Source organism: Psammomys obesus, unplaced genomic scaffold (genome assembly GCF_907164565.1).
Source record: "Psammomys obesus unplaced genomic scaffold, mPsaObe1.curated_primary_1811, whole genome shotgun sequence".
Taxonomy (NCBI): domain Eukaryota; kingdom Metazoa; phylum Chordata; class Mammalia; order Rodentia; family Muridae; genus Psammomys; species Psammomys obesus.
Window position 1 is genome coordinate 15117593 of NW_026585644.1, and position 15470 is coordinate 15133062.

Below are 15470 nucleotides of genomic sequence, written 5' to 3' on the forward strand. Positions count from 1 at the left end.
TGCAGCCACAGCCCCACAGCAGGTGGCTTGGAGGTGGGACAGTCTGCCTCTGTGCTCCTAGCTCTGGCTCTCTGTGTGGTCTGGAAGGCTTTTTAAACGATTACTGCAGCTGCAGACCTGCAGACATCAAGGGTGGCTCAGTTATTTTCTGCAGGAAAGCAGTGTCCAAGCCAGCCCAGCAAGTGCAGCCCCTTTCTTCTGAGACTGTGGTGGGGCTGGGTGGGTGTCCTGACAAATGTGTGCTCAGTCACATGCAGCTATTTGCTCAGCACTGCCCAGGACCATGGGGTGGTCTGCACTGGCCTTGGGGAGGCCTGGCCAGTGCAGGGCCTGTGGGGTATTTGTCAAAGGGCATACCCCCACCAAAGCCATTCCTCAGCTGGCTGTGAGGCCCTGCACCTAGGAACTGCCAGGCGTGAGCGGGAGGAACGAAGAATTATGGCCATACTTGGTCTTAAATCATAGCTTGGTGACAGGCTTTCCAACAGTGATCCATGAGCAGCGGCACAGGTCTGCATGGCAGTGACTGTGGTTAATGTGTGTGAGCTGGTGACCTGGATGGGGTCAGGGCGGCCCCTCCTCTGCTGAGCTGCAGCTGGAGCTACAGGACTGGCTCTACTCTGGAGAGAACTAGGCCACAGCCGTCCCCTCTATGGTGACCTCATGATACTTTCTTTCCAACAACCAGAAGCGAATGCTGAGGCCTAGGAGATCAACACCAGCCTGTCCTGACAGCCCTGCCTTTGGGGACACTGATGCTGGTCATGTAGACGGCTCAGGGCAGACAGTGCGGCGGTGTATGGTCAAGGCGCCCACCCAGATGGTTTCACCAGGCCTGGCATACTCACAGTTTTCACCCAGAGCCAACGTGCATCCTGGCCATGCGTGTGCCTGTCACAGGCAGCTGTCATGTGTATCTCCTTCGGTGGAGGCAAAAACCCAAGTGAACAGAATGGGGACTGTGATTTCATTTCACAGGCGTGGAGACGCCTCCTACGCAACTCCGAGCTTATCTGAGAGGCAGGCTCCAGACAGCAACGTGCAGACCACTTATAAACTCTGGGCTTCCTTGGGGATTGAGAGAGAAGGCTTCTCAAGAAACATGGCTGGGGTCTGCTCTTCCTCGATGAAGATCCTCATCCCTCTTGGGGAGGCTCACCAGCTTCTACATACTGAGGAAAGGCTGGGGTCCTTCTGGGAACCAACTAACTCAAACATCACTGGGAGAGCGAGCCCGCCTCTGCATCTCACAGGCATCTGAAAATTCCCTGAAGCAGATGACTTGGCCCCTCACCACCAGTACCACAAGCAAGCACAACACAGATACTGATGCTCTCCTATCGAGGCTATGTACTTCTGCCCATCTGAGCCAGGCACCACACTGGCAATATCCCTTAGTTGGCCAGGCACCATCTGAGACATGGATGCTTTTTTGAGGCGACTTTTATCCACCTGACCCAGAGCAGAACACTCAAGGTTCCCAGCTGCTTCTGTGGCCCATCCCAGGTCCACATTGGTACAGGCCTCTGCCACTGCATGCATCCCAGCTCCCAGATGCCTCCCTCCTGGCTGCCTGCCTGCGTGCATGATGACCTAGCACTGGTCAAGTGAGCTCAGCTGACCTTTCAACCACACAGATATTCCTCTCCTCCACCCTAAATTCCTAAGAGGGAAAAGGAACTCTCTGTGCTTGAAGTCTTTCAAGCCATCCTCTTCACACCTGCCACACCTCCCCACTATCAACTGGCACACCTCAGGATGGTCTGCGTCTCAGACACACCACTGTGGCACTGGGCCACCTCAGCCCGCAGCTAGCCATGTGCCTGTGCACGCCCTGTTATCCTCACGCACGGGAGATAGGGCGCCAGACCACCATGAAGGTGACTCACGTGTGGCAGAGTGGGAGCTCTGTTGCCACAAACCTGCTGTTTGCCTCCCAGCCTCAGTAGCTTCAGCAATGGTCCATCAGGTTGTGCTGAGGCTTGTCTTGCTAGAGGCACCCACATTGCTCTTAGTGTCCAGCAGAGCCCAGGATCCCTCAATCTGACAGGTGCAGGCCACTGAGGGCATCCGTGAACAGGATGTGCACAGCAGCCTCAATACAGCTCCTCACGGCAGCTTTCATTTAAATCCCTAATAAGTGTGATCCCATCATGGTTGACAAATGAACCCCTGACGTGGAGAAAGAAATGCAAACTAAGGGTCATGGACCCCCCTATTGCTGCCCTGAGAAGTGGGTTGCCCAACATCTCCCAGCAGAGACCTGACCAGCCAGCCTAAAATCCCTATACACCAGGAATGCGGAAGTTCTGGAAAATATCCAGTAAAGGTCCAAAGGAATTCCTAATGAGGCACGGAGCACTGGAGGGGAATGTGGAGGAGGAGACAACAAGCAGGACCTAGTGTGGAAGCAGGAGCACAGCAAAGGAGGAACAGCAGTAAAGGATGCTGGGATGCCTGGTTGTCTATATGAAAAGAAATAAAACCATCCTAAATGTTTCCAGGAATTAAATGCAGAACCATTGAACATTCAAAAGAAGATGCTGGAGAATATTTTGGTAGGTTGATCAGGCAGGTTCAAACCATAAAGGGAAAAGCTAGGCAAGTTGGATTTCATCTTCTTTTTTTTCCCTCCTATAAGAGATACTGCTCAGCAAGCAATAAGGTGAGAAAACAGAGGTTATTTGAAATTACATAGCTGATAAGGAACTTACACCCAAAATAAAGAACTGTCAAAATCAATACTAATTAAACACACAGTTAATTGCCAACCAGCTGAATTTGTGGGCTTTGGCAAGGAGGACATCAGACGGCTAATGAGTGCATGAGCTGTGTAGCTGGGTAAGGTCTGAAGTGTATGGTAGAAGCGTGGGCTGAGGGGAAGACGCAGGCTCTCCAGGGAGGGGAAGCCTGAAGCCTGGAGAGCACTAGACAGTGTACAGAGGTATACACACAACTACCACAGACCCTGAGAGCCACTCTTTGTTTCCTTGAGACAGGGTCTCACCATGTATCCCAGGCTGGCCCAAACTCACAGTAATCCCCCTGTTTCAGGCTGAGCACTGAGACTACAGATATGGATATCACATCTGGACCTGAAATGTACTTCTACAGGGAGCAGCACCAGTGAACCTGGAGGGGGCAGAAGAAACACCCAGACCTCAGAGTCACAGGGTCACTAGGTAACCCTTCAGCTCAGGGGCTGCCTGCCATGTGCTACCAGACGTGGCATGGATTTGGTGACAGGGCCACAGATGGTTATCTCCTGAAATAAAATTGTCTGTTCCCGGGAACCAGGGCATGCACTTGGGACAGCTCTCCTGCTGACTACCAATCACAAGCCACAGGTGCCCTACAAGTTGCAGTTGCTATGGGTCGCCACAGCACAGTGTGGCCTACAGGAAAAAGCAAGACACCCAGCCATGCAACCCAGGCATGATGCTCGAAAGAAAAAATTTACATAGGAAAGAGGAACGACAGTCATGCCAAGAGCTGGGAGCCCAAGACAGCAGGGAAGTCTGTGGTTTGACAAACTGTTCTGCACTGTAAAAATCCATAGAATGTAGAGTGAAAGTGACATGGCCCAGCAGGCAGTGAGCACGTTTATGCACAACCTCTGTCCCTGGCCTGGGCACAGGCACCCAGAGCCTCGTCCGGGATATGACCCCTGGGCTTGCAAGGTAGGCTGTCCAGAGAAAGCAAGTGGTCCACTTTCTAAGTATACAGAGCTGTCAGGTCAGGGCTTCAGCCTGATGCAGAGGTCTGATGGGCAGGCCTTGGCACTGACTGGACCTTCCCCTCTCCTCCACTGCCTTTCCTGACAGGTAGGAAAGGTGGAACATCATGGCAGGGAAGTGGTGTCTCCAGAAACAAATGAACACCTCGCCCACTGGCCCACTGCCAAGATGGCTTCTCCGGTGTGATCATGTGTCAGATATACAAAACAAGGCTCCAGGAGGCACACAAGAGGCTAAGTCAGCAGTGTCCAGGTGGAATGTACTGCTGGTCCCTCATGGTGACTCTACCCATTCTTGACTTCTGACATGATAGAGACTAACAAAAAAGGTAGCTGTTCACAGTTTGGCTCTATAAATACAGGTGAGTTCTACGGTCTGAGTGAGGACTTCACTATATGTACTGGACAATTTAATATCAACTCAACACAAGCTAGAGTCATCTGAGAGAGAACATCAGTTAAGAAACGTCTCCATAAGATCAGGCTGTACAGTGGTCCTGGGTTCTATAAGAAAGCAGGCTGAACAAGCCAGTAAGCAGAATTCCTCCAAGACCTCTGCATCAACCCCTGCCTCCAGGTTCCTGCCCTGTTCTGAGTTCCTGTCCTGACTTCCTTCAGTGATTAGAGCACAACGTGGAAGTGTTAGACAAACAAATGATTTTCTCCCAACCTTGCACTTTGGTCATGACATCTCATCTCATACAGCAACCATAACTAAGACACTATAGTGAACCACTGATGGGCCAGGCTCCCAAGGCTGGGCACTCATCACACCAGAGGATAACAGTCCAGAAGGGGCCCTGCCTAAGGTATGGTACTGTGGGGAGGGCACACCTGTCCACAGCCCTAATTCTTTCCAGGTTGTGACAGAGAAACAAACAAGAGCCAGGTGATTTCCTCAGTGAAGCAGAGAGCCTGAGAGGAGAAGGCTGTGTGCATCCCATTTCCTTTATTTCATTTTGTAATATCATGAGAACAGCAAGGTGGAGGCACACTGGCAAGAAGTGAACCTCCCAACACCCTTAGCACAGAAACCAGAGAGGGAGCAGAGCCTGGGCAGCCATCAGTTCCCGCAGGAATGCCAGCTGTGTCCAGCGTGGCTCCTCTCCCATGCTGAGTGGTGTGCTGACAGCTTCAGATGCGCTGCTGGCAGAAGCTCCGTGTCCCTTAGAGCTCCCGCAGAAGCAATGCTGGTTCTCCCATGGAGGGATCTGTCTGCGAAGGGAATTACCTCGGAGCTGCAGATCTCTGAGAATCTGCTAAGTTCCAACCAGCAGTGCCATGGGCCACTAGAGCAGTATGTGGTACTTCAGTGCCCTGGGGACTCGGTTGATAACTAATCTCCCGTCGTAGCTGAGGGAAGCAAACAGCCATGGGTCGGCTGAGGCCCAATCCACAGCATACACACTGTCCTCGTGCTCCTCATAGGTGGCGATGACGCTGTCCTGAAGGGGTGCCTTACTCCTATAGCCCAAGAGACAAGAGACCCCAGTGAGCCAGAATGTGAGCGCATGTACTAACACACACACACAGACTTGGCAAGAACCACATGCAGCCTGTGTGGGGCCAGCATGCTGAAGCTCAAGAACCCTCATGAGAGCTGTGGAAACAAGGTACAACCTGTGGATTAGAGATGTCATGAATGCCTGATGATACCTTTTTCCCCCATCCTTGGGACTGTGGTTCTTGGGGTGATCATCTATCTGTCTGGTGTATTATAAGGACACTGTCTAGGGACCAGTACACTATGCTTAGCAGAATATAACAGCAAAGCTGCTAGCATGTGAGCCCACAGAACACTGGTAACAGCGGGGCTAGCTCTTTTTTGCACAGAGTAGCAGAGTCTGGCTACAAAAAACTCTGTCTAGGATCTCAGCTGAGCCTGCCCGTGGCACCAAGGAGAAGGTTTTGTTCAGGTATGTAGTCTACCTGGGTCTCACTGGGCAAGACAGCACCCTCTCCCCACATCCTCAGACATGAGCCCAAATGGTCCTCATAGAGAATCTGGGGCTGTCTGCATTCCCAAGGAGCAGGCCTCCTGGCCCTGCATCAGGGGGTCTGAAACCCCAGGGCTTTCTGTCTGGAAAGTGGAGACCAAGCCTGTTCCACATACACAGGCAACTTCACAAAAGGTACAGCTGTTCTGGCACTTTCTCTCCATTTCACAGAACGACCTCCAGGCATTGAATGTAATCTGGGCGCCCTGAGTACCTACACAAAATGCTTCCTTTTCCCACAAGACAGCTGGAGGTCTAAAAATCCTCCACCCACCCTTGAATTTTTCCTGGGGGTCTAAGGTATCACAAGGCCTCCACTTTCCCAGCAAGTGGATCTGCCAGTGGTCAAAGAATACGTTGTGACAAATACCAGGAAGTCTCCACAGGGAATCCCATTTTCCTGAATTCAGTGGCATCAGCGTGGCAGGAAGTCATCAGGACAGTCTGCCAGCCACAATCCCTCCCCTGCTTCCTTAATGCTTCCCACATGGGGGGCAGCACACACATTAATCACTCAGCAGACGAAGGGAACAAGTCAGCTTCTCCCCTGGCAGGGAGGGGGTGAGAGACAGCCTCCTCCTTGACAGAAGCCAAGTCTACGTGGCACCGGGAAGAGCAGCTGGAGCGCCTGCACCTGTGCTCAGCAGTGCACCAAGAGGGAAGTGACAGTGGAGGGGCAAACCCTGCAGACTAGCCACGAGAGGTGTCTCCTCACAAAGGGACTCAAGTGAACAAAGGAGTGGGGGGGGGGGGGCACAGGGAGTGCAGGGACCCACAGGGTGCTCTGGGCTCTCTGGATGTCCCACTTATTGAGTTTCACTCCAGGGCCTCCTTTCTCTGGAGTCTGGGCATGAATTTCCGGGGTGTGCCTTGGGGGAAGCCACTGACACACAGGAGCATGGTAAAACCACTGTAGAGGACAAGAGCATCTCCTTCCAGGGCAGGCTCCACAAAGCAAGCTACAGGCCCTGCCACTTTCTCTCACAACATAATGACAGCACCCGCGCCGACTTGCACTGGGAGCTCAGGCAGAAACTCTGTGTCTCATGAAACCTCAGAGTCCTATGGGTCCAAGAGACAGGAACCCTGACAAGAGGAGGGTACAATCATAATCATCTTCCAGTCACAAAGACATCGGAAACAGACACATGACAAAGGGCTTTTAGAAAACACTGAACCACAGTGCTATGACTAACTGACTCACTGACCAGGACTGAGAACCCTATTAACAAGCTGAGAGCTACAAGGAAATGGCCAGTGCTGATGATCTGTCCACTGAAAATCCTGTGGACATTGATGCTTTCACAGGGAGCGACAAGGCCCAGGAACTATCAACCATATTGTTATCAGCGATCAAATCTAGAAACTAGTCTTTCAGGTATGACATGTGGCATTCAGTAAGATGCCTTATAATGTCACTGCTCCCTATCTCACAGCTAATGACCTTCAGATTTGCCGTGTCCCTTACTTCTCAGCATGGTGCTCCTCTGGGTCACTGACGTCATCATCGTCCACCAGGTGGCCGAAGGGTTCTGAAGAGATAGACACCATGTTGGACAGGATGACTCTGCTGTCACTGCTGCCAGTGAGGACCAGCTGGTCATGAGAGTGGTTGTAGCGGACGCTCCATACCCTGAAACAGTCATGGACAGATGCACAGTTTTGAGTGAATGCATATGAGCGTCCCTGACCTTACTGGACAGGGATACACTAGGTACTCAATGTAATCAACACCAAATATGCTGACACCAGGGACTTTTGAGGAGTGAAAGCCTACCATGTGCTGCTCCAAAATATTCTTTTAGGACTCAACAAACAAGGCGAGAAGACTAAATGTCAGCTTGCACCTGCCGGCTAGTCACTCAGCATTCCACCTCCCTAGAAGCACCACACGGATTAGCCACAACCTGGAACACCTAACAAAGCCCCACATGTCTTTGTAGCTAGGCACTGCCACCAAGAAAAGGGCCTGGGCATCCCCCAACTGTCAGGTCTGATATTGGGGCCATTCTACCTCACAGTGGCCAGCAGCCCTGCTGAATTTGTCTCCTGATCCTGCTAAGACCACAGAAGGCTCTAGTGCCCAGTTGGAGAGTGCAGCAGGCCTCACAAGCAAAGCTGTGCTCAGCACAGTGGGAACAGCTAAGCTTTCTGCTCCGGCTGCAGCAAATTACAGCCATTCATCCAGTTCATCAGAACTGCACAGGAGGACCCTGGGGCTTTGCAGACACAGCACCACTTCTGGTAAGGAACTCACAAATCCAGAGATAAGCTCAGGAAGGGAGAATCCTGGCGGGGTACTCACCTGGGGAGGAGTCCTCAGCAAAGTGGCTCAGCCAGACTTTCCTACACACACGCACACACACACATACACATACATACACACTTTCTACACACACATTTCCCATATATACATACCCATACATTTCCAATACATGCACCACATAAGCACACATTTCCTATACATATATACACATATCACACATCATATACATTCACACATTTCCTACACACAAACACAAGTATACACGCACATATAAGTTTTGTTGGAATAAAAACATGATTTCATGCCATATATACTAGTCTGTATCTCATTCTATTTTTCTCTCGGCATATGGTACACATCCAGACAATATTTGGAGAGAATGAATGGTGTTGGGCGTCCTTCCATATCCACACATACAGATACGCCTCATTCCTTCTGGCAGCTGCATAATCTCCCTTGCACGGATGTCACCAAATTTACCTAACCAATCCCCTACTGATGGACATTTGGGTGGCTTCCAGGTTCCATGCGTGGCAAACAATGCTGTGTGAACATCTGCGCACATTTACTTTTCCACACTTGAACCGGCACGGTTTAAAGAGGAACTGAATCTGGTGTTTTTCTTCTTTTCCTACACTTATAAATCACAAACATTCACATTTGGAATTAGTGTTTCTTTAGGAAGAATAAAACTGGGCTGATTGAATGATTCACAGCAGCACAAACTAAGCTGGTTTGTGCTTTTCCAAATGGTAAAGTAATTAGCAAAATAAATTACATAATCCCCTCTTCCCTAAAGCAGCATGCAAATGAGTTTCTGTACCAGTGGGAGTGCTCCTCCAGGGTCTTCACAGGCTCGGTGACATTCCGTGTGTCCCAGAACTTCACCTTGCAGTCATCTCCGCAGCTGGCGAGGTAATACTGCTTGTTGGGGTTGAAGTCGAGGTCACGCACCAGCTGCCCGTGAGCGTTCTCTATGCAGTATATCTGGCTGGAGGGAGAACAGCACATGCAGAGAGTGAATGGGCCATGGAAGCCACCTCACTTTTCCAGGACTCTGTCTCAGCCCCCAGCTGAAGGAAGAGCTGGCCCATGCCCCTGTTGGCAGCTAAGCAGAGGGAACCCCAGGCTTAGGCGCCTGGGCTCATCCATGTTCCTCCCCTGCAGAAACCACTCATGGTAGAAACAGTGCTCGCATCCCAGGCTTATACGTGTGGTTCCCTGGGCCAATTGGACAAGTGGACAATGGCTTGCAGGCATCAAAAATATGATCTGGTGGGCCAATGAGATGGCACAGTGGGTAAAGGTGCCCGCCACCAAGCTTGACCACCTGAGATTGATCCCAGAGACCCAGACTGTGGAAAGAGAGAAACAATTTCTTCACATTGTCCTCTGTTACCCACACATTCACCAGGGCACAGTCCCCACCTTCACTCCCACAGACTCTAAAAAAAAATGAACGTAATAGTTTTAAAAGTTTTTTTAAATGTAGTTGGTATCTTGAGAGTGGGAGAGGCCTGAAGGATATTAACAGCCATGCAGAACCTGGTGAAGATGTGTGAGGACCCTGGCAGCTCTGCACCACAGAATGAGAAAGATGAGAGAAGACTAGACGACAATGGATAGCGAAGACTGGAAAATTATGGGTGGTGTGTTGCTGCTATTAGGAGGTACGGGTAGAAAGAAAAATGACAAATAATAAAAGTGGAAAACCCACAAGAAAGATGAAGGAGATGGGGCTAGCTTTGCTGGATTTATTCTCTGTCTGTTCCCACCCCCACTAGTTCTCAAGGCAGGAGGTGTGGAAAGGGGGTGTTTGAAATTAGCCATATGGAGGTTTAGCATGCACATGCTTGGTACACACACACAAACACCTGAACACATGTGCACACTGTTCATACACATATGTACTGTTCACACACTGCATGCATGTATACTTTTATATGTTCACATTTACTCCCTCTTTTCTCTCCTTTCTTTTCCTCTCCCCCCTACACTATCCTATCCCTTCTTCTCTGGGGGGTTCTCACAGGGTCTGAAGTCTAAAAATTCTGGTCATTATTGTCTTTCTGATGCTATGTACCCAAAGCAGAGTCAGGTTGCCCAGTGAAGGTGGACAATGGCCCCAGTTAGTGCTGGTCCAGGTAAAACTCCGATGTGTCATTCCTTTGCACACTTCATTGTCCCCCTCTTTCTCAGGAGGAACTCCATTGCTATCGTTGGCTTTCTCACTATGGCTTCAATAGGGTTTGGGAAACAACCTGAAGTTCTTAATTACCTTCCACATAGCAGAGCCCTATCACACTCTTCTACCCTGCAACAAATGTCAAGCCAACTCCTTCCCTTCCCCCCAGGTTGGATTCCTCAGTCTGGTGGCATTTTAATTAATTTGTATATCATATGTGATATGTGTGCATGTGTATATTCATGTACATGAGTGCAGGTGCACATGTGTAGAAGTCACAGGACAACCTTCAGGCATCCATTAAGTTCTGAAACAGGGCCTTTTTGCTGCTGTGTAAACTAGCATCCGCCATTGAGTTTCTAGAAATGCCCTAGCCTCTGCCTTCCATTACTCACTACTAATAGCAGGGTATGCTGGGATTACAGACACCCGTATCTGGCTTTTACGTGGGTCCTGTGGATATGAACTTGGGCTGTCAGGATCATAGGGCAAGTGCTTTTATCCATGGAAGTGTCTCCCCAGCCTGGCATTTTACATCTCTAGCTGGCTCCTATATACTGCACTTTTTCAATATTCTGGTATCCTAAACTCCCCAAATCAGACGTCCCAAACCTTAAGAACACTCACATGAAACAAGAAAAGCTATAAAATAAAAAATGTGGAACATTCTTGGGGTCATGGGCAGTTACAGGTGCACTGTGCCCCAGCTGAGCTTGCTTCAGTTTCTGGCAGTATAACTTTAACATGCACCAGAAGAAACAGTACAGGCAGCCTGGCTTGACAAACAAAACAAAACAAAACAACCAACAACTACAAAAAACAGCTGTTGCCAAAGGAGTCACCTGCCAACAAGAGAAGCAAAGGCTCTTCACTGTGGCGACATTTCTTTTGGAAGTTGGTGTCTTGTCAAAGAAACAACCCGGGCACAAGGTCACTGTGGGGAGTTGCCAGACAATGGTGTGTGCATCTTGTATTTTGGTGTGTGAGCCAGTCTTTGAGCTTCTCGCCTTCACATTCTTCAAAGAGCAGCAAGGAGAGAGGCCCAGAGGACAAGGAGAAGTGGGCTGTGTGGGATATCCATCACGGTTTGAGTCTACGGCCTCCAGCTTGATCAGGAAGCCAAATCACTCCTTTGTGCAGATATGCACAGGGGAGAAGTGCCGACCGGTTATTTATCAGCCCCAGATTTTCATGGGGGCCTCGGAACTAAAATTAAAGGTGTTCCCCCACCGTGGAAGAAACTCACGTTATTACATGACATCCGTCTCTTCAGCTCAGTGATAAATGATGGTGTGCTAAGGGGATAAACTGCATCTTAAAGAAGCCTGTGCAGGCTCCTGTTGCCATGGCAACAGACATCCCACCATCACTCCTCTGCCTATCAAATTCACAACTGGAACAGAAAAATCGCTCTTGTTTGTTCCATTAGAACTGCTGGTTGTTGCGTATAATTACTTAAATGACAAAATATGATTGCCCAATAGGTATGGCTCTTGAAAGCACAGAAATGGCCAGACAACTCCACAAGAGAGGCTGAGGCTGGGGACTAACAGTGCCAGCCTGCAGCGTTAATCACAGAGATGGAGCACCTGTGTCGCCATGGGGCTTGGGAGGCACACAGAGCCCTGGCCTTGGTTTCCTTCTACGCTGCCTCTGACACAGGAAAAGCTAAGGGACACCAGAAAGCCAGCAATGTGACAGCTCCCTGCAATGGACCTGCCAGCTTAATTTGGGGTGGAGGTAATTCCCACAGAAAGGAGATGAAGACAGCAGCAAGCCATGCATCCCCAGTGCCTATGGCTTTCAATCAACTAATTCAGAGGAAGGAAGGGAAGGGAGAAAAGCAGGGATCTAAGGTGTGGGCACTTCACTGACCTCATGCTCCGTGTGTCCCATCCTCGCAGGGTGGTGTCACTTGCTGTGGCCACCTGAGTACAGTTGTGGTGTGGGCTCCAACGCCCTGCGGTGAACTTCAGCTGCCCCTTTCCTTCCAGTGCTGCTGAGCTGGCCAGCTGGATACGATGGGTATTGTTCAAAGGAGAGAAGAAAAATTTGAACCCTTTATAAGAATCTCAGGATTTTATGGAAATAATTAGAACAATTAGGAGGTTCAGTCTTTGTTTCCCTCTCTTAAAAGGCAAGACAGTTTGAACCTTTTGGAAAAATAAAATAAAATAAAACTGAGCACAGCAAAAAATAGAACGTACATTAATAGCCCCTATTATGGAGGGCTTGCTTCAAGTATGTGATTACAGACAATCAGCTCAAACTTGAAAAGAACAATATGGAATAACTCAAACATCTGGCTTTCCCAGAGACAGAGAAAAACCAAGTCCCCATGGCCAGCTCCTTCCTGAATGACACATGTTCTTTAATCAAATGCTGTTCCCAATACACAATCTCTTTCCCCTTTATCATGAGGATCATGGGATCCTCTCAGTCTTCACAGGCTGGTGAGGCCCACAAAGCTCTTGGGGTAGTAAGAAAAGGGAGGCCTTGGCTCCAAGCCTGGGAGAGAAGCCCACTCCACTTTCCCCCTGTCTGAAATCTTCTGGCAAGTGCCCACAGGTCTTTCCATTTCCTATATGAAGCTCTATTTGTCTGGTTAACTTAAGCATCACCTCTCATACTTCCCAAACCCACTATTGAATCAATTTAAACCTTCCAACTATGCTCTTTCAGGACCCCTGAAAGGATGTGTGGTCAGGCCTGAGCAGTTGGGAACAGTCAGGTTAGGAAGGCGTTCTGGAGTTGCTAGTGAGGCACAACATCCTGTGCCAGGACCTGGTGTTAATGTGCCCTCCGACCATGAGAGCATACAGGTCTGAATCGCAGCACTAGGAAGCAGAGCCAAGAAAGCACGTGATGGAAGAGTCATCAGAGTTTCTGGGAGGGCATGAGAAACCATCCTCACCTGAGGCTCAGTCTTCCTCTCGCCAGTGGAGGCCACCAGCACACAAGTGTTTTGAGATTGGAGTTGTAAGATCCCTACTTTGAAAAAGCTGACTGGACAGAGACCCTGCAACAGTCCCAGCTGGGCACACAGACACAGGTGCACAAAGGTGAAGGCCCTACAACTGCATCTCTCACCTCTTGAGCCCAGATATCACCCAGCAAAGACTGCGTGAGAAAATGTCTCAGGCAGCTGGGACACAGGGAGTCCTGGCTGGGAAGAGGTTGGTAAGCCGGCCCGACCCGCAGACTTCATGGGAATGGCCATGGGTGCCCAAACAATGTCTAAAAGGTGGCTATGAAGATGTGCCTCCTCTTCTTCCCCAGGCATTTAGGGCAAAGTGCCCATCTTCCCTTCAAGGAAGACTGTGAGCTAAGGAAAGAACAAGCAGTACTTCTTTAGCATATGGCTCCCAATGCAAATCTCTCTGCCCTGCTGTTTGCTGCAGTGAGTGGTCACTGCCCAAAAGGTCTCTTCTCTGAATAGTGCTATTTCTCTATCCCCTCCCCCTCCCCCCCAAAAATCACACACACTCTGTAAGTCTCGTGCTCCCACCTGATTCATCAGCATGCTGTTTGGATGAGGAGCCCATGTCTGAAAACCCACAGACCTCACTATCACATGCCTGACCTTTGACACTCCTTACAAAGACCTGAGACCTTTGTGACCTGCTGAGCAGAAGCACTTACCCTGTTCCATGGGGAAATTGAGGCAGTTGTGCAGATACTAGAAAAAGACCCAAACAAGCACAGAGAGAAGAGAATCCCTAGGTGCCTGGGGACTCCGTGGAGTGATTAGGAGCAGCTATCATGTGGGGCAGGCCTGGGGAATGCTTTAGGTGTTGAAGGTGGGAGTGGGAGGAGCTGTGCCAGCACAGAGGAAAGAACATTCAGACAGATGTGAAATGTGAATGGAGTGGCCAACAACCCCTCGCACCTGGTGAGGCTGCAGCATGGGAACCATGGCGAGCCACTAAGTTTTCATGCGACAGGGCATATAACAGCAGTCTGCTCACATAGCGACATGCAGTACAAAGAGAGGGTGGAGAAGCAGGGCCTTGATAAGCCAGAAAGGGGATAAAGGGCTGGAGGTACAGGCCATTCTGAAGGCCGAGGCTTACACTCCCCAACAAAGGCAGCTCACACAGAAACTCAGGAAGAGAATGGGACAAGAGGAAGATAAATTAGAGCCCACAAACCCTTGGCTATCTCGAAATCATCACAATTATGGTGGTGGCTGGACATCAGAGTACTAAGGAGCCTGAGATCCCACCCACCTCTGTCCTTTCTCAAAGGCCAGGGTAGAAGGAATGATACTCAGAGCACCTAGCAGGCCATCCTTGGCCAGTTATAAGCCAATGTTCAGAACTCCCCTTACAACTCCCACAGGAGGATAGTAGACAGACTAGCCAATCAGGGACAGTCAAAAGGGGCCAGGTGGATGAACAGGGGTAGAGCAGGCAAAAGAAGGGTGTTCCACTAATGAAACTGGTATCCTTTGCCCTTTATAGTTCATTGTATCAGGTTCACAGTCACATGCTTTTCCTTATTCTTGCAGAATAGGGAGCTCAGTTCCACTACCAGGGTGCAGTTCTTTTCAGTCAGCAAAGGGGTGGGTGGGCTGCCTTTAAACACTCAGCACAGGGGCATGAGGAGGACTGGACATGTGGTTCAGTGGCAGAGCACTGCTCACCTAGCAGACACAGGCCCAGTTCTATCCCCAGTACTGCAATCAACAACAGCAAAATGCACACAGAAGGAAGGTTTAGACCCTGACTGCATTACAAGTGGACACTGTTGAGCAAATGAAGAGCACACTGAGATCCAACAAAGAAGCTGTCATGATGCTGCATAAGAGGGAGAGGCACGAAGCACAACATGGTACCTGGACTCTGAGACACAAGAAGGTGGTAAGAGCCAGCAGCCATTATGGAACCAGTTACTAAAGGGGAGAGCCAACAGTAATGCTACATCAAGATCTAAAAGAAATTCTAGCTGGGCAATGCACTTACTGTGGTAGCGCCCACTTGTGTATTAGCACACTAAGGATGCAGAATGGCTAGTCTGTATCTTCAAACATACCACGTGAATGAAAAAAAAAAAATTCTTCCTACAGTATCTTCTCAAGGTTTGCACAGAGCCACTAAGTCTAGTCTCCTGAAAACATAGTGTTCTCGTTAATGACAACTCAGTGACAGAGAATATACTAAAACACATAAGCTCAATAAGCAGGGACATTTTGTTTTGCCTACTCAACACTGGGTTCTCATCAATTCCCCATTAAGCACATTCATTGTTGTCAAAGTCTTTAGGAAAATGAGAGCATAAGATCAT

General features: G+C 49.6%; 1 protein-coding gene across 1 annotated transcript in view; it reads right to left on the reverse strand.

Annotated features, from left to right (window-relative positions):
• Window positions 1-4666: 4666 nt before the first annotated feature.
• Eipr1 (EARP complex and GARP complex interacting protein 1) overlaps window positions 4667-15470 on the reverse strand; it is a 107552-nt gene continuing 96748 nt past the window's right edge. Inside the window, exons 6-9 of the mRNA XM_055621893.1 lie at window positions 12060-12196; window positions 8823-8990; window positions 7202-7366; window positions 4667-5200 (exon numbers count right to left, since the gene is read on the reverse strand). Of these exons, the coding sequence (XP_055477868.1) occupies window positions 5026-5200; window positions 7202-7366; window positions 8823-8990; window positions 12060-12196 (645 nt within the window). The 3' untranslated portion in view covers window positions 4667-5025. The remainder of the gene's footprint in view (window positions 5201-7201; window positions 7367-8822; window positions 8991-12059; window positions 12197-15470) is intronic.